Raw genomic sequence first — 20,184 nt, forward strand, 5'->3', positions numbered from 1 at the left:
AGCGCCATGAAGATTTTTGTCTTTATTTCTAAGTCTAAAATATTGTAATTATTAATTTTTAAGAAGGTCAAATTAATGGTAACAGGACAGGACAAAGCAGGAGTGCTGGACTATGAAACAGCATGTCCCCAATCCATGAACACGTTAGAGTCTGCTTGAGTGTAACGCATCTCCCACTGTTTTACTTAAAAGAGGACTCTTACTGCAGGACTGGCTCTTTCGTCTGCCTACACAGTTGCTTTTTTGAGGCCTTAGATTGTTAAATTGTAAACAGAGTCTTTCTGGCTCCCCAGTATGGAATAAATTTTAAACTCTCATCTATAATTTTATTTGCTTTTATATTGATGCAAACAGCCTTAAATACATCATTCTGAATCAAACTGTGAATTTTGTGAACTATTTATGAACCAGAAATGTTCCATCTTCATACTGAGGACATTTTTTTTTTTTAGATAGTGGCCATTCGAGGGGGCTTTAAAGATGACTCAGAGGGCTTCAGGTTAGGGCAGCGGTTTTCAAACTTGTGAGGCTTTGACAAAAACTGTGTGAGACAAAGTTGAATGGATGTTTGCTGGTGGAGTTGCTAATACTAATGCGCTAACCCTTATTTCTGTAAAATTCATTGTGGATCCTTTTTTTATTGTTAAAGACCACTAAAAAATCTTTACTGGTTTCTGAACAAAGAAAAACGTTCGGTTAAACACCGACTAGGGCAAAAATAAGGCCTTACATTACATCGGTGTGTGTTTGTGTGTGTCTTACGTTGAAAAGACTGGTGGCCACCGCTGTGTGAAGGTCGGTAGCTTCCTTGGTTGTAGCTGCTTGGCGGTGGAGTGTTGCTGTATTGTCCTCCACTGTGTTGGCTTCTGTTCAGATTGTGGCTGAAGAGAAAAGAAGAAGCTATGATGTTAAAAACTAATTTAGAAATAAAGAAAGTTCCACTGTAACCTTTACACACACCCGGTATTAACCTTAATGTCTGGGCAGTGTCTGGAGACTGAAGTGGGTAAAAATGGTCTGAATATGCTGAATATGAAACAAAGGAAGAAGATTGCTGGTTTCAACTTTTTAGTCTTAGCATTACTCATCAATTATGTTTGATAACACTTTTTTTCTTTTAAATGCAGGATAGAAGACAGAAGAGAAGAGCAAATGCCAGAGTAACATTGAATTACTTTTGAATTTTCCACCATACACTCACTGGCCAGCCTACCTGGGTACACTTTTGCTAGTACCAGGTTGGATCCCCTTTTGCTTTCAGAACCATCTTAGTTCTTTGTGGCACAGATTCAACAAGGTGCTGAAAACGTTGCTCAGAGGTTTTGGTCCAGGCAGGATATACCCATGCTTTCATGCTATACCAAAATAAGCATTAAAAGCAGGATTGACTGATTGATTGACTGGTTGATTGGTTGACAGCTGGGTGGACAACGTCGTCTCATGGTGGTAAAATTATCTTTACTCCCTGCACATCCATGAAAAGGCAAAAAAGCCAAAGCACTTAACACATAAGGGTTAAATGATTCAGTGACTTATTCTGCCCGGCCTTTTTCCACACAAGAGCCTGTGTCCTACCAGAAATGTCATATGACCTCTGGCCTCTTCCTAAACTGAACACACACCCATATCTGCACGATTTAAAAATCAAAGCAATAAAAAAAATTCATTTCCTTCAGGTTTTTCTGCTCGCCATCCTGTTCGCACCTGCCCGTGTGGTCCCATCAAGGCACATAACGGGCCGAATCACTGAATTAACAACTTAGTTTAGCAGGAAAAAAAAAAAAAAAAGAGGGAAAAAAAGGAATACATTATGTTTTTTCAAATCTGTGCATAATTAATTCCCACAGTCAGACCGAGCCAGATGTTCAATTATTCACATTTCCTTAATGATAATATCAATGTGTGGAGAAGAGAGCTTAGATCATAATCAAGGATGGCTGGTTAATGGGGGCCACTGTGGGGGGGAGGCAGTAAACATTTAAATACATCTTTGTTTTTAAAAATACTTAAAACTACTGTACTGAGTCACGGCAGACAGACTTGGATGCTGTAAAATGATCTCATCACACAGAGCGAGGAGCTTCAGAGACAGGTGTGTTTACAGAAGTTGATCAAACCACTTATGAACCATCAAAAAAGGTTTCAGGATGCAGTTATATTAAAAAGGCATCACTGTTTGCTGTTCAAAATAAAAGCATGGAAAACTACTCTGTAACAAAGATCTGGTTATGCACTGCTTAAAAAACAAACAAACCACAAAACAAACCCTGTCATTACAGTATGAAACAAAGCCCGTATAACTCCAGTTAAACCATCGACCGATTTTTCTCCAGTTTTGCTTTTTGCTAATGTCCTCATCAGTGCTGGGAGAATCAGGCGGTACCATTCAGGTCGCAGAGACAGTCCAGCTCCAGGTTTGCTTTGGCTCTCAGCACTGTCTCAAGAGTGGGAAGGAAATATCAGGAGAACAGGACTGTATCTTGCTTGTCTCTGTACGGAGGAACAGGAGGAGCCCTGCAACATGAATGCCAGGAACAGACTCCTTCCGGGTGGCATGACTCTCTTTGTAAATGAGAGCAAGTTCACAATGAACACACGTAACACACGGGAAAAAGCCGGGAGATGCCATTGTGAACATTATACCAGCCGCAACATCCCCCAGCATGACCAGTTTGGCAGTGGGTCTGTGGTCTGGGGAGATGTATCCCTGGAGTGTAGAGGACCTCCAGTATCCTGACTGAGATTCTCATCATATATGAATAAGGAATGCAGCACTGTACAACTGTTGTCCACACACCTACCAATTTCTGGACTAACTGGGGCCTGTTAGGAAATGTTAACAAACGACCCAACTCTAACAGCAGTCCTGATTTGCCTGACTGAGGTGAATGTGAAAATGCAAAAAGTCTGAACCACTTTCACTGGAAATTCGGGAAAACAGGAATGTTCTACTTTTTTTTTTTTTTTTTTACTGGTTTTAACATTGATTATATTAAAAATGTAAATATGAACATACCCCAGAGCCCTGAAGCCAGACTGGTCCAGGTGAGCTTGCTGCCTGTTTGGGTTGAAACCCAGCTGAGGCCTCCAAGGTTGTCCGTTCCCTCTCACCCAGTCCTCGGGTTTCAGAACCTTACTGGGAATCCTGGAGGACAGCATTATGATGTGAAAAAGGTTTTTGTTAATTTAATAAATATCATGTGTCATTCATATGAGGTTGTGTTTGTCTTGGCCTTTGTGTTAAAAAAAAAAAAAAAAAGCAAAAGAAATCCAAGCAAATTTTAATTCTTTTATATCTTAGTAGATTTATATTTACGGGGTGTTTGATAAAGGACTCATAATTTTACCCACAAACTTTGTGATTGTGATCTTAGTGCAGTTCTGTATTTTTCAGTAACAAAAAAACATCATTTTTTTTCTCTTTTTCTCCATCTCTGTCACAGCTGAAAATACACTTTTTTACCGCTCTTGTTGACAAACGTAAAGCAGTCTGGAAAGAATCTGTGTCTGTGACACAGTGTTGCTCTGTCATTTTCACAGTTTCAAGTCATGTCGGAGCACTTCAGAAGTGGAGGATTTAGTCTGGAAAGGGTTTTTTTTAAAAAACTTTTTAAAACAGCCTCTGTGCTCTTCCTGGCTCTGACTTCCTGCATCACTCTGGTATATGCTGACTGAGCAAGATCAGCTCCAGCGCCCAGTGTATATCAAAGGTCTCAAAGCACTTGCACAGTCAAGTCCTGCAACATAATTGTGTATTTTCTCCATCGTTTTCTGCAGTGTTAACATCTGCCAGCTTTCTTCCAGGAGCTTCCTTTAATATAAAGACACTGACTAGGCCAGTTAAAGCATAAAGACCTGCTAATAGTGATCATAATTTACAAATCTAATATTCTGTACAGAATAAGCCTTGAAACTGGGGATTGAGATTATAAACCCAATTTAGAAGTTTTTTTTTTAGGTTATAGATTAATGGTGTTCTGAAATCCTTTTTGCATAGACTCCAATAGAACTAACTACCTTTCTGCAAACAGTGCCACCACATGTTGTAACGGTTTATATAATTTCTAGGAACAAACGGACCTGAAGGATGCTGAGAGCCTGAGACAAATCAGACATTCACAACGTATTGAGAAATGAATCAACGCGTACTTGGTCTTGGTCTTTTCATGTAATTGTTACAATTAGAAAAATATATGAATCTAACTGCTGTATTCTTTAGGAATGACAAGGGCAAACGAAAAACTATTTCTGCACCTGAAATGAATAAAGCCTTTAATGTTCAACCAGGAATTCATGAGATAAATGCAAAAAAGGAAGAAAAATCCTCACTTTGCTCCAGGAAGGAGGACTGCCTTGAACACAAAGCCATCTGGATACGGGGGATCCTTGAACTTCACTCTGGAAAGAAAATGAAAATCATTTGCAATTGACCACAACAAGAGTTCCATTACCTCATACTTTTTAAAGCAAGAATTTCAGAGAGGCAAAATAAATCTCCGCCTCAACAGAGATCCTGAGACCATGATGGTTCAAATGTTGTCATTTTCTTCTTAACCTCCCTCGCCTACTTCGCTCAGTCATTTTCAACACGTGCCCAAATGTCTTTTCATCCTTGAAGAATGGCTCATATTACAGTAATGAAAGGGGGGATGGTGCGTACACAGCTCAAAACTATGAGGCAATAATAATGTGCTATCAAACAGCTTTGGAGCACCACTGAAAACGTGACGACGTCAGTGAAGCTTGTAATAAAAACGATGAGAGAAAAAGACTAATCTGGGATAGGTCTGTCATAACGTCCACCAGAATCAGATTTTTTAGCTTATTTTTGGAAGTGGGTGCAACAGTTTGTCATGTTTTTTGTGCGACATCTATGTTAAAGCTGGGATTCAACTCAAAACTGACATTTTTAAAAATAAAATATTTTCTCATCTAAATTTTTCAGGTCACAGTCTCATGCACTGCCGGCCTGCTTCCAGCACGGCTGCTATTGTTAGATCACATCCAATTTGGACTACTTGTAGACAGCAGATATCAACTCTTGTTTCCAAAAGATTTCACCACTGCTGATGAGAATCTGGCCTCCAACTTTGACTCCAAATGACAGTTTTCAGTGGACGAGTCAGCGGTGTTGAAGCCCAAAGGAATTGCATCAGGTCAGCAGTGAGACCAGGAGCGTACTTTTTACGTGTCAGATTATCAGGGATTCCAATTCCAATGCATTGTAACAGAGAAATATTTGCTCTATTTTGGTGCCTTCCATGCTGCACATGCTTACTCCATTTGTCTCAATATGACTTCCCTTTTTTCTGTAAAACTTAATTAAAGGGTTGTGGTTTTGATACCATGAAGGTCAGCATGCACTGCAGATGCACAAATGGAAATGAGCAGAATTGGACTTCCAGAGAGCGAAGTGGAGAAAAAAAAGAAAGAAAGAAAAATAAAAACAGCAGGAATGTTTGCTACAGTCCAGAAGGGCACAAGCAGACAAACCTGAAGCGGACATCAGCCAAATTCAAATCAGGTTTTTGCTTTTTATAAGTGGAGTTGTGGAATTTTCATACAAAAGGATTAAACAGAAAAAAACGACATGACCATCAATGATTAAAGACACCTCATGTGTGAACTATCACCAAGAAATAAGTAAAAAATTAAACAAATCTGAACATTTAACTTGGTGCCAAAAATATCTAATCTGAACATTTGCCTGCAATTGTAAAGGCGTTTCCTGTTCTTTGTTCGCCTCCAGCCATACGTGACATTATTGTCATTGTTGGTGTAATTTTAAGTTAAATCCAATGAGTCTTCCCGACATGTACAGTAAATATTCAATGCTACCAAAAAGTCTGTGTTGACTTACCCGATTGCAGTGTTCTGTGAAACATCTCGCAGCATTGGAACAGGCGACCTCACCGTACTGAAGGATAACCAAAAACAAATACATGAAGCAGATGTCACATTTACCCAGCTCTTCTTCCATTGGCTTAGAGCGGTGGCAACATGGGACAAGAGGCAGAGAAATGAGAATAAAGCCGGTGTTCCTTACTTATCTGGCAGAATAGGGTCGTCATCGAGATTTAATCTACCTTGGATTCCGTGGCACAGCTCTGCAGGGATCTCAGTGCCCTGATGGAGACAAAGCTGCAGTTTGATGGAGGTGGAGGCGTTTTTCACAATTCTCTAGCATCTTTTTAAAGAAGTCGTTTTAAAATACCATCATCTAGAAAATACTTGAGCTCCAAATAAATTCTTGAGGGTAAATATCTGTTACCATGACTCTGTGAATACATTACACACATTTTAAACTAGTGTCACCTGCCTTATATATGAGCAGCAGCAAATAAAACGTCAGTTCTCTACCTGAAAAACTGCTTTCTACGGGTCTCCAAATCTGCCGTTAGAGATCACACATCCAAATATTTCAGGGACTTCAAGCATCCACATTCTATGTTGACTTGAGTCCACACTCAAAGCCATAGTACCAGAAATTTACCCTAAAATGTGAAGGACCTACTTCAAGTAGTTTTATAGATAATGGAATTTTAAAATGGACCCTCAAAAAAGAAAAGGGAAAGAAAAAAAATGAATTTTTGTGGCCAAAACTGTGATGGTCAGGTGGGAAGATTTTCCTTTTAAACTGCATGTCTGCACAGGAGGTTGTTGTCAAATGTTTTTCAGTAGTTCGTCTCATCCTCATCTGACAGTTTTATTTATTTATCAAATCTGTACCTGTCGTCTAGACGGGCTACGTAAAAGCTCAAGTTCATGTAAGTGCAGGAGAAGAGGGTCCTCTGAGGTGAAGGCTTTTCTCTCGTGAAACGCAGCGATAAATAAAACCTGCATTATTCTTGCTGTCAGACTGCGAGGCCTCTGAAACTCTGAATCCTCTAAATGAACTAATTTTCCTTCGCATCAAATTCATTTCCTCGCTGAAAGCAAAGCACACAGAAGCTTGCTTGACTGTTCAGATGCACTCATTAAGAAGTATTTACCCAGCAAGTCTACGCATCGATTGCTTCGGTTTGCAAATGCATAATCAGTGAGACTAAACTCAAAGCAGGCGACACCTGCACAGCTTCAGCGCACATCTGCAGCACAGTGACGCAGCAGCATATCAAAGTTTGAGCCGCAGAAGAAGAAGACTGTTATTACAGACGCAAACCAGCTGACTGTGTGTGTGTGTGTGTGTGTGTGTGTGTGTATAATGATAACACTGAGCTAAAAAGAGTTTCCTTTGGATTGAAGTTAAAGTTAAGTTTTTTTATTTATTTATTTTAATTTTCATTTATTTTCATTTCCTTTTCATTTATTTACTGACACATTTTCACTACATTATTTGTTCACGTTTTTCCTCTTTTATTATATTTATGTCTCTATTCTTTCACATTACCTGCCTTTGTGTTTAACTTTCATTTATTTATTTTTTTATCTCCAGTGTTTCTGTATGATGGCTGGGTGTCTATGTATAGGTCATGGTGCAGGGACGGAGGGGTGATGAGAGGGTGTAGTCAAGGAGATCCATGTGTGTATTTTTGTTTATTTTCTGTTTTTAATGTGTACAGCACTTTGAGTTGAATCTTTATTGTATGAAAACAGGTAAATAAATATAGTTTTGATTGATTGATTTGACTGAAGCAAATGCTTACTGACGGCGTCGGGTTTCTTACCTCGTTAGATTCTGTGCGATACAGTTCATGGATGAAGTCAAAGAGTGGGTGAGACTTCCCCAGAAACAACACATCACTTCCCAGGCTGTTTCTCCTCTCTGAAACAGAGGACAGAAAGCACGTGTGGTCAGAAAGGAGAGAAAAATCAAGTGTTCACTCCACAAACTGCTACCCTGCTCACACAGGTCTGAGGGTAAACGGGAGAGAAGCCCATGATTAGAAAACAGAAAAGTAAAGAGATAAATTACCACATTTATGCCAGAACAATGAAAAGAAGGGCAAATAAGGGTCTTACTGCAAACTGTATGTTGTGAGGATGATGACTGAAAAACAGAATATCTGCATATATATGCAAATACATAAAAAGCACCTTTTGGACTATAAAACAGTTCTTTAGACCATTTAACCCTTTATCCACACATGGAGAGGAGCAGAGATGGCAGCACTGCAACCCTTTAACATTTTAACACTACAGCCAACCCCAGCTATTGGAGTGGTTTGTTACTGCATTATGGTGATAATGTCAGAATTACAAACATAAAGTGAGTTTTACATCAAACACCTTTATCACAGAAGGTAAAGTTCACCGAAAGAAAAATCCAGATGTTACATTTGATACGATGGGCTTTTACTCACTTTCCTCAGAAGTGAGGTCGGGGTAAACATCAGCCAAAGCCGCCCTCAGCCGACGTTCATCCACAAAAGGCAACAAGGCAACACCTATGAAAGTAGCACCATGATATAAAACAAGTGCACTTACAGTAATAAATATGTAATAGTACTGTATTACATTCTCTAAATCTGTTTTTAATGTGTGCTCGAGTTATATCTTCCCCTTTTTAAAACTTTTATTTTGAAGTCACAGCCTTCATATTCCCGCACTGAAACACTTTTAAAGTTTCTGCTGTTTGCACTGGGAATTTGAGCCCTTCATACCAAAATGAGCCGCATAGTTAGTATCAAATAAAAAAGTGTGTCGAATGAAACCTTGGCTTAAAAATATATTTCCATTTATTAACAATAAAGATTAAAGAAAAACAGCTGTAATAAATCTCTCTGTCCAGATTATTTAAATGTCACAGACTCACCCTGCCAGGCGTATTTCTTGCCGTTGAGATCAATGGCAAAGTCATCAGGGTAAAAGTCGATGATCGGGGAATCCTGCATCAAAGGAAGTGATTTATTTAATTATTTTTTCATTTTTCAAGTAAAACCCAAAAAGACACTGGTACAATTACCACAACTAAAAAGATCAGAGAGCAGCAATACTGCTGAGCTGTTTCATTCATGCTCGAAACTTACCGGACTGCTCATGAGATTCCTCCATGTTGGTGGCAGGAAGTTACCGCTGGCGGCAGGAAACACTCCCATCAGTTGCTCCAGCGGCTTGAACTGCACAAAACGCCCAACAAACAAGTCATGTCTGTGCATTAAACCCTGTAGAGTGAATGCTGTAGTGTGCCATGCTGCTGTATGATTTATATTTATGCACTGGTGTGTCTTGCATTGCTTTGACATGATCAGTTGATCATGTTGGATTTAAGATTTTTTTTTTTTGCCTTGTCTGTTGCACACAAAGTTCCAGCCAGAGTGAACGTTATATTATGTACAGCAGATGATAAGATATTTAAATTATTCCAGCACTCTCTTAATACGACTTCCTGTTTTTCAGCCTTTTGTAGCCTCTCCCAACTTTTTTAAGACATATCAAATTCAAAAGGAACTGGTACTGGTTGTATAATTATAGATTTTCTCAGTTTAAACCTTTGATGTGTTTTCTTTGTTCTACTGTGAATAAAATATGGATTTATGAAATTTGCAAATCATTGCGTTATGTTTTAATTTTCATTTTATAACACCAGCTTAATACTTAGAGAAGACGAACAGGTCAACTGAGGTGAACTTTTACAGTGTTTTAGTGAATTTCTTTAGTAACTTGAGCTGCTGTCAGTGGCTTTACAAGCAACAAGCTATAGCAGCATTTAGTTTAAAGGAACATGACTGATTTAACACACTTTCAGATTTCACTGCAGGAAAAACAACATTTCCCACTGAAAAGTCACAGAGAGAAAGACTGAGAATGAGGAGGAGAGAAATAAGTCCATTCTTACTGGTTTGGTGTTCTTCTCAAAGTCTGAGAACATGTCTTTGATGTCTTTGAAGTCAGAGGCGAACGGTGCGTAGTGGAACGGGAAGTACCACTTCCAAGAAGCACAGCCCTGCAAATCAACGCGTAAACAAGTCAAATCAACAACTTAGCTCTGAGCTTAAGATCAGTTAATGGGGCCAATGTTTGACTGAAAAAAAAGAAGCTTGTTGCATATAAAGTAATTAAACCTTTTTTTGTGGATCAGTAAAAAAAACAAACAAAAAAAACTATACACAGCTTAGTACTGAAGCAGTTTTAAACTTACATTTCACATATTTGCCCTAATATCATAAACTGCTTTTAGTGTAATGCTGGTGCACACATGGAAGTTATTCACAAACATGAAGAAGGAGCCACATCTCCCCAGTGTAGTTCTTAGTGGCTTTATCCCTTACCTGGATAATACATTTACTTCATAATAATAAAAATACATGAAAAATCCAAAAAATTAACCCATTTCAGTCACTCACATCAGGCATAACTCTCATAAAATCTGGTGACTCATTTTCTGCTCAGTTTAATCGTTGGTGTTAGTTTATTGTGGTTCCCTTCATTTAGCGTTAGCTCGTTTGGCACGATATCAACTCAAGCACCCAGATGAGGGGAAAAAACAATTAAAAGCAACTTTGAAATTGAAGCAGAAAGCTTTTCTCTGCCCTTTTTCTTTAGCGGCACAAAGCTTAAAATCCAATCTGACCAGTCTAAGGTGGCAGCGCTGACATTTTAAACCCTTCACTGAATCCTCAGACAGCTTTTGCTTTTTATTCAAACTTTCTACACTTTCAGATAAGCCAGATTTTTTTTTTTTAGTTTGTTTTTTGGGGGGGCTTGAAAGAGTGAAAAAAGAAAAGAAAAGAAAAACCTAGACTGTAGTTCAAACCACGATGCCTCTGAGAGAAAGAAAATATATAAATCTCTCCCACACCTGCTGAGAGGCTCTTGCATCTAAAATGTAATCACCTTCCTCTGTTCTGTGTTTCAGAAATGTTTGCTGACAAAGAAGAAGAAGAAAGCTCTGGGGAAAGAAAAAAAGTCGTCACTCTGCAGTTGGACCACTTATCCTTCCTGAGCAAACATGCCTCGCACCAAAGAACAACCTTCACTTCCCACAATCCACCTCTGAGAAAACGAGGTCCTCCGGTAAATCCACCAATCCTTGCATCTCAGCCAATCTCAGCTTTAAAGCCCAGCACTCTATTATTAAAGGTGGTCATTCAAATGATAATACAGCCCTTTACCATGATAAAAGGCAGAGGAGGCTCTGATCGCCACATTCGGACGATCGCACAGATCATTTATGGTAATATGACAAAATGTTTTGTCTCAAGGACTCGGTTCATTTGTGGCGGAGGCTGGCGGGGTCAAAGTTCACGAACCACAACAACAGGGGGGGAAAAAAACAAAAAAAGATACATTTACTGTCCTGATTCAGTGCAGCTGACAACAGGAAGTGAAAGTTGTTACCTCAACATGTTATTAAAGTACATGAAGGAGCCACAGATTCAACATACACAGACCTTTCAGTTTAAATACATAAATAGGTGATTTATTCACACTGTGTTCACATTGGTGAGTCAGATAATCAAAAATTCATTAGCAGACCATTTTTTAGATAAACTGAATTTACTGATTTAAAATCTACATGTTGAAAAGAAAACGATTTTCTGATGCTTAACTAAAATTATTAGGGAGGCACTGAAATATTCACAGAATATCATTTGTTCACTGGTTATTAACATCGACGTTGAGTGATCGATATATGATTTGTTTCTGAAACTGGAAAGTAGACAACTGTAAAATTGTGGGTCATTTATTTATGTAACCATTTTAAAATATGATATTTCATTGGTTCATAATCTGCACATGTTTAACGACTCCAAGTATGAAAGTACGTCTGAATCGGTTGACTTAGGATCCAGTTACTGTCCAGCTTCTCAAATAAGTTGTTTGTAATGTCATAACAAACAAAAAACAATAAAAATACTGAAGAAAAATGACAGATAACTCAAGAAAGATTACAGTAATATTACCCCAGTGATTAACACAGTTTGGAAAACGGGAACATTTTAAACTGATCATCTGCATTTTAAGTTATAAGAACAACAAAAGTCGCCCTGTATAATTATCACCACTGATGAGCAACATCAAATCCTTAAGGAGATTTGAAATGTGTCAGGGCTCACCACAAACATTCTGCTTATATTTATTTTGTAATATGCGCTCATTAGATAACTTTCATATAGTTTGGTTTTTGTACAGCTCAACTAAATCAGAAAAAAGGTCACAACGCTGGGAACACTCGGGTCCATCAGCCATGAAATGCAGAGAAATCAGGAAACAGCTCGACCGTCTTTAAACTGAAGAAATAAAGCTCAGCTTTCATTCAGCCTGAAATAAAATAACATGCTACTTTATTTTGGACACAGGTTTCTCCCTTCGTTGACTTTTACCCCGACAACTTTGCCCTTCAAAAATGCCAGAGTCAGTCCTTTAAATGTAAACCTGTAGAGCCCATTAACACCTGCATGCACCGCCGCAAATTACAATAAAAATACTAAATCACCAGTGTCAACAAAACATGAACATTCAAACTGCCATCAGAGAACAGCCTGCTAGTTGGAAAACTGTCATTTGTGGCCATTCGGTTGAAAAGAAATTAATTATTGGCAGAGGAGACCTTTTCTGTACATCCAACAGATTACTGGAGGAAAAAAAAAAAATCAGTTTTTCGCCCTTGTGATGAAAAGCAGAGAGAGAGCGGGGATAAACTGAGCTCGGTCTTCCCCGATCACTCGGTGAGGTGTGCCTGATGTTAACTCCGTCGGTGGCGAGGAGAAGCGTGAATGTGTGGCAGCGAAGAGCAGACACGTCTCCGTCCGTCGAGGGCCCGCTAATGAATTCACTCAGAGCGGCCCCTGAGACGGGCTTTGGATTGGCGAGCGTGTGGAGTCGACAGAGTGTGCATACGAGGGGAGCACAATCAGCCAGGACAAATCCCCCCCGGCTCAGCCTGAGGCGCCCTGGCTCTCCTGGAGAGGGCCCCCAGCTGATTATTTCATTTCAACATAAAGATCCATATTTTACAACACTACAATGATTAGTGTATAATCACACTGCAAACAACAGCAGCAGATCTCAGTGTGAGCTGAACACGAGTTTATTCCGTGCAAACAAATAAAACAAAAATAAAAACATAGTAAATCATAATAAAAGTGAGAGTCATTCATCTGGGGAAGCATCATCTAAATGCAACGAAACACATATTCATTTTTTTTCTTTTTAAAAAAAATCCCAACAATGGTCATGGACACATTTTTAAACAGTTAAGAGTAGTGCTGGGCGATATGGAAAAAATATTTATCATGATATGAATTATTTTATATCACGATAACAATATATATCACAATATACCACCTGACCTGTGGTCAACTGGAAAGTATGCAGTCTGGAAACAGCGAGTGGAGAGGGTGCAGTCTTTGTTTTGAGTTACCGTAAAGCAGCCGCAAATCCGGGTGCACGTAAAGCAGCACCATGTGTCAAAAACACAAGACAGAGTTTCTTTGCGAAAAATATCTTTTTTTATATACTTTATTTTCTCTTGCATAAAGTTAAGAGTATGTATAGTGAGAAGACAACACTAATATATTTGCCACAGGCTATTTAACCCTTTAAGACCTACCATAGAACCAAGTCCGCCAGAGCTTATCTTTACATTTTACATGCTGTAGTGCCATTTGTGGGTGCATTTCTAGTTGCTATACATCAATACAACCGTTATAGCCCAAATTTTAATAATATGTATGCATTAAGTCCATAGTAACTACATAAATTGCAAAAAAAGTGCAATAAACTACAAAAAAAAAAATTGAAAATCATTTTTGTTTTGTTTTTTACATATATTTCTAGTTAGAGAAATTTAAGAGGCTTATCCCTCAAAACTGTAAATACAAAAAAGTTGCACAAAACAGTTTCCAACCATGAGAAATTTATTTTGAGTGTCTTCATAGTTTTATTTTTGAGATACACTAATTTTTATATACTACAGGAAAAATGAAAATAAATAAATGCAAATTTGCAAGAACACAGCATGTGCATCAAAATAAACTATTTCCAACAGTGTAATTTGACTTCTAAGCATCCCAGAAACGATACAGAAAAGCATAAAGTCAAACATGACTTTTAAAAACACCAAAATAGGCTTTGAAGCTAGAAAACTACATTTTCCGCGAAAATGACGTCACTTCCGGTTTCGGACAGGTAATGGCGGACATGCGATAGTTCGCGCTGAGTTATATTCCAACGTAGGAAGTGTTATGAACAGCTGATCGGATCAGCAAAGCGTGTTTCTGGAATATTGTGTTTTTGTTGCTGGAAGTGCTTTTTATGCAATTTTTGCAAAGCTATATGTGGAAGGAAACCGTGACCTAGGGCAAGCTAATGGAATAAGATGTAAGTACAACTCCTACGGTTTCATATGCAAAAAAAAAAAAAATATTGCGCTACCTTACTTGGTTCCAGTTCTACAGGGTTTAAAAAATAGTTAGGCAAAACACAAAGTGCCTGCTCCGACCGGTTGTAAAGGGTTAATGATATATTTTATGTAATAATTTATAAAATTAGAGTTAGAAACGATAGAAGACAAATGGCACGATAGACACTTTTCTATCGTCCACACGATATATATGGTCATATCACCCAGCACTAGTTAAGAGTCCCTGGGTCAACTTCACTTGTGAGGACTTGTGAGGTGGATTTATCAGAGGACCTTGTTACCTCAGAGGTGAGTTGTGGGAAGTGAAGGTCGCTCTTCTGTCTCGGACATGTTTGCTCAGCAACAATAAGTGTACCGACTCCTCATTAAGGCTTTGGTTTACTTCCTATCAGGTGTGTGGACAGGCGGGATTAAAGATTAAGCTGTAGCGATCTTTTATTTTCATGTTTTCAATCATCACACATTTTTCCTCTGAGTCCTATTCAAATGCAAATCATCTTCAAAAACAACAAGCAAGTGGTTCTGATCTGATTCTGCTCATTTCCATATTTTGATTCTTGGATTCTACTAGAGTAGCTTTGCATAATTCACAGTTCAGAATAGTCCTTATTCTTATCGTTCCAATCAGTTCATCCTCTGACTGAAATAAGCCGTTTTAGTTGCTCTCCCTTAAACGAACTTCTTCTCACTGGCTGCTCCGTATAAACAAAAGGTTTTAACCACATTAAGGACATCCTTTCTCTGACTTCATACAAGACCACAAGTAGTTAAAGAAATGAAACCGAACAGTCAGACCAGTCTAGTTTAGGCTCTCCAACACACTATTAAATCTTTGTAAGGACAAAAGCACTTCCTTGAGGAAGAAATTAGGTTAGAAAAAAAACTTCTTATCAGAGATCATTTAACAGTTTGGTGAAATCAAATCGTCTAAAAATAAATCAGAAGAGCTCAGGGCTATGTTTAATAATAGTAAAAGTAAGAGCATTTCCACAAATACAATACGAATAGACCTCACGGTGTTGGGACTAAACACATGTGTACCCTTAAAACCAGCTATCAGTGAAGCTAACTGTTAAACAGGCTTGAAACTTTTAGGAAGCATAAAGACTGAACCCTGGAACAATTAGAAAAGGTCATGTGGGCTAATAAGCCCAGATATTCCCTGATTTAGAGTGACAGGAACATCACAGTGAAAAGAACATCAAATTAAGTTAAGCACATGCCTAGCAGCAACAATACAAGCATGCGAAAGGCAGTTTTATGAGTTGCTCACATCAAGGCTCAGCAATGTTAATTTCCTAAATAATTATGTCAGGTAAATACCTGAATATACTGAACAACCAGGTTTTACCATCAATGGAAGTTTCACAGGCCATGAAGCTCGTTTCCACACAGACCTGGAGAAGTCTTCACGCACTAGGCTGCCTCTCCCATTATCTCTACAAGCTTGTGGTGAAAAATGAAAGCAACTTATCTTTAATGTCCAGCAGGGGGCAACTCCTTTCACTGCATGAACAACTCCTGTTGTACCCAGATCTACAGGAAAGTCACCCTCCTGCACACTTTGTTTATGACCTCAGCAAAGTCCCTTCTGATTAGCTAACGCGCACAGCTGCTAGTTTAAAGTATATGTGAATACAACATGATGTTCATTTTGTGTATTTAAAGTAAAATCGAGGATACAGCAGAGGAAAAGTGTCAACATGCAGTGCCCTTCTCAGTCAGATCCACCCATTTCCTCTAATTCAGGTTTCAGCAAACAGCAACAAAAGCCAGAACGATCAAATGCTTCAGAAACTAATGAGTGATACTTAACCCTGATGCATCGAGCAGGACAGAGACTCCCAATCTCACTGTATGCTAAACACAATGACAAAGCTTTCTATTCTATTCTATTAATGGCTTTATCCATGTTACTCAGTCGATGTGCCTTACAGGATCACCTTCACCGAGAATGTGAGGTTTCTGAATGTGAGGTTTCTCAGAACACAGGGTTCTGATTAAGGTCGCGAAATGACAAGAAAAAGAAAAAAGCATCCTTATCCTTTAGCTTCACCTCAAAAACTTTAGTGAGTCTTTGTTTGCACTTTTAGCACAAAGTTCTGCTCAGTGCGTCATTCACCTTAAATTTTTCCCCTCAGTGTCTACATGAAAGCTAAAATATCCAAAAGTTAGAATTCACCTTGTGGCAGCCACACTCTTGATTTAATTTTACCAAAGCTATCGTTAACTTTTGTTAGCAAGAACTTAATGTGATTAATCTTTTTACACATGTATAAATAAGACCTTAACTTAAAAAAAAAAAAATGTTACAAAAAACCACTGAAAGACGAGTATGTGGAAGTTCAAGGAGAGAAGCACCGCCCTGAAAAATAAACTCTTAACCTTACCAGCAATATTTGGGAACTTAACATAATTTGATTCTCTAACTCAGAAACAGGATCAGAAAGGTTGATGTCGTGCATAAATTCATTAAAAAAAAGGACTAAATACACCTGCCTCTCCATTTGTAAAGGTGGAAATTTAGCTTGGATCGTGGTATGTAATGAAAGCTTGGGGTTCAAAGTTCAAAGAAAGCTATTAAAAGGTTTCTAAAGCTAGCATCTGGGTGAAGTAAAGGCTTTACAAACCAGTGAGAATATGTTTCTCAGCAGGGGGAAAAAAAAAAGGAGGAAAAAAAAAAGGAAAAAAAAGAGAACACATCGCTGCTGAGGACATGCTCGTTTGTACACAGTACTGAACCCACCGTGTGACTTCAGTGTTACCTGGTAATAGTAGCGCAGTACCCAGCAGAGACCCTCCACGTACGACTGGACCACCTTCCGCCTGAAATCCTCATCTGTCGCGTCCACGTCAAACTTGTTCTTGTAGTACCTCTGCTTCCAGCCTTCCTCCCACAACCTGCAGGACACACAGGGGTGGTCACACTCACTCAGAAGATTGAACTAACTTCTTCACCAACAGCACTAACCAAGAAAGACATTACACACAAGCCCAAACACTCTGAGAGTTAAGTCATCTCTTTGGAAACCACACTGTGGGGTTATTATTAAGTAATTCAGTCATCAGTTTCCTTAAGAATTCAAATGAATAATAATTAACAAGTATCTCTGTCAGTGTGCGTGCACAAATCAGTCTTATTTAGTAGTAGTACAGCCAGAAAATGTGGCACTGTGAAGTTGATGGTAAGTGCTCTGCATTTTGTTTTGCATGTTTTTCTTCCATCTTGAAATTTGTTTTGAGGTCACAGCAGTGCTAGTGTTTATTAGTGTGCCATTCCTCTCAGTTGGTCAGTAGAGAGCCGAATGGAGACACTTTATTTTTCTATTTTTTAATTTATTTTTTAAATACAGCACATTTAGTACAACAGGAAGTGATAAAACAGCAGAAAGACAACGCTTATAGTGAACTTGACAAAACCAGGAGCTCCTTAGACCTGAATAATAGAAAGAGTAATTTAGAAATATTTCCAGATAAAAACGTGCAACTGGGAATGTGCCATTCCACATATTTATATGTGCTTGGGGTAATAACAGTAAAGGACCGATAGCTCTTTAGGTGTTAGGTGAGAGAAGTTATTGTGAGGATAAGGTCAGTGACCTGAAAGCCAAATATGGAATTAAAAGACCCACATATATTGTGGAGCTGATCCATAAAACCAAGCACATGTATAACAGACAGCCAGTGGCACTGAGCCCAGTCGTGGCTATTTCCAGTTCCTTTAGAGACAAATAGAAAACAGAAGAGGACCCATAATGGATCCTTTTCTCTAAGCTGGGGATATTTGAACAGTTTCAGATATGTGGTAAAAAAGTAGGTCTTGACACATCACACCATGAGGTGGTCACCGTAAATCTATGTCACAAACCGCACAGCTCTGAAGTTCTTTCACAATGCAACATAAGACAACTGATTTTGCATCGTGAACAAAGATCTCACAGAAGTCACACAGTGGACTCTGCTAAGCTTAAAGCAGATTGTGACTGGAGATCAAACAGAACAGTGTCAACTACCACAGCCAATCAAATTTCATATTCACCAGTGGACTGTCCAAAAGGCCAGGAGATGACCTTTGGAGTAGTTAATTAGGCATCAACACCCACCTTCCCAATACTGACCTTTAAATAAAATCTCATTTGAGGGAATTCTGCCCAATGCAACATTTTGGGGGTTAAAATGTGGATTAATCTGCACACAGCTCCAGACTACAGACTTCCACTAACATGCTTTCATTCAACATCAGTAACATCTGTCTGAACCCCACCACATCCAACAACTTCACAATGTCTAATTTTTTTTAGACTGCTCCCACCTACTGATGTCCAGACAAAAGACGTCATATCTCAGTTAATAATAAAGATGGGAATATGGGAAATCAATTCCATTGGTACAAATCCTGCCAGTGGCCTAGAATTGTAAATCCATTGTTGATTATTGGCTGACACGAACAAATCTTTACAGTTTAGGTAAATCTGAACAACACATTAAAATAAATGGCTCCTCTATAGGCTGAAAAACCAGCTGGAACAGTTCAACGGCTATGACTTCGCGGTAGATTGGGGCGGCGATGCCGTTCTGCACACATAATCAGGGTCGTCCGGCATCTGCGCGCCGGCTCCTCGGAGCGGCCCGCGGGGAGCTGCCGACTCCTGAGAGAAAAGCCTCCATGAATACCAATTTAGCCCGATGGATTTAGCAGCTCTGACGAGTGCGTCACAGAGGAATTTACTCGAACGCTCCTGCTTTCCATATTAATCACGTGCAGAGGGGAAGTGGGAGCTGTTCAGCAGAGCAGCGAGTGTGTGTACAAATGTGCGTACTAATATGTGTGTGTGTGCGCAGTGGAGATGGCAGAGAGTTAAAGAGCTTGTGGTGCAGCTCGGTGGCATTAATGAGCACGTCTCTCCTCTTCTGTTTGTTAAAGCGACCTTTGCTGACTGAAGTTCATCTGCACAGATTTATTTTTAAGGCGTTTTATTAACTGCCCGCACACGGTTCCCTGGGCATTCAAATTACGGGTTATTTGTGGTTATGAAGGTGCTTCCAGTTATAAACAGCTTTAAGAAAACTCGACAGACAGCAGCCGATTTACAATAATGATGAAATAAATGACTGACCTCATAAACAAATAGTTTTGTTTTGCCTGTTTTCTGGTCACCGTGTGAACCCAGCAGAGACGCTAAATGTGCTGAGAAAGGAGCCAATGAGCAGCCTGTCTGACACGCCAGCTTTGTTACTTGCAGAGTATTATTCGGGTTGTGGTGGTTTTTAAAAGCAGGTTTAATTCAAGCATAGCTCTTTGGTGTGGGCACTTTGAGAGTTTGTTCCTGAGAAGTCAGTGAAAGTTGTGGTATGAAATGTTGTTTTCACTCCATAATTAATTGATTGTGATTAACTTTACTTATAATTAACTTAAACTAAAAAATGTCTTGCTCACAAAAGTTGTATGAGTTATTAAAATGATTAAAATCACATTTCTATGCGCTGTTGGGATACTTTAATCATAAAAAAGAATAAACCCAGTAAGACAGGGAGTCTTGACAGGCCTACAGCTGAGGTTTAAATTATGCCAAGCTTTAAATAAATATCTTTATTAATTCCACTGATAACCACTTTGGCTTTAAAGCCAAACATTCACTGACCTGTGTGCACATTCCTAATTGTAAATAAATACAGGGGGAAAAAAGTATGTTGAGTCAAAAGAGGGGTGCCCAAATACACCATGAGTGTTCATCACGAGTGTTCAGGCTTACTGGAGCTGTAGCCTCGGTTCTTTTTAATCTATATGTTGATGACTTATCAAAGAAGCTGAAAGTGGGTGGATGAATAGCAGCTTTCTAGTGAACCACATTATGTATGCAGATGATTTTGTGGTC

At 38.9% G+C, this 20,184-nt stretch overlaps 1 protein-coding gene across 1 annotated transcript in view; it reads right to left on the reverse strand.

Moving 5' to 3' along the window:
- Positions 1 to 20,184, reverse strand: part of xrn2 (5'-3' exoribonuclease 2) — a 45,010-nt gene that overhangs the window by 13,579 nt on the left and 11,247 nt on the right. The window contains exons 18-28 of the mRNA XM_005452420.4: positions 17,074 to 17,209; positions 9,779 to 9,886; positions 8,970 to 9,059; positions 8,756 to 8,828; positions 8,304 to 8,387; positions 7,668 to 7,765; positions 6,047 to 6,126; positions 5,861 to 5,917; positions 4,330 to 4,398; positions 3,017 to 3,145; positions 763 to 881 (exon numbers count right to left, since the gene is read on the reverse strand). Coding sequence (XP_005452477.2) covers positions 763 to 881; positions 3,017 to 3,145; positions 4,330 to 4,398; positions 5,861 to 5,917; positions 6,047 to 6,126; positions 7,668 to 7,765; positions 8,304 to 8,387; positions 8,756 to 8,828; positions 8,970 to 9,059; positions 9,779 to 9,886; positions 17,074 to 17,209 — 1,043 coding nt within the window. The remainder of the gene's footprint in view (positions 1 to 762; positions 882 to 3,016; positions 3,146 to 4,329; positions 4,399 to 5,860; positions 5,918 to 6,046; positions 6,127 to 7,667; positions 7,766 to 8,303; positions 8,388 to 8,755; positions 8,829 to 8,969; positions 9,060 to 9,778; positions 9,887 to 17,073; positions 17,210 to 20,184) is intronic.

This window comes from Oreochromis niloticus, linkage group LG15 (genome assembly GCF_001858045.2).
Source record: "Oreochromis niloticus isolate F11D_XX linkage group LG15, O_niloticus_UMD_NMBU, whole genome shotgun sequence".
Lineage (NCBI taxonomy): Eukaryota > Metazoa > Chordata > Actinopteri > Cichliformes > Cichlidae > Oreochromis > Oreochromis niloticus.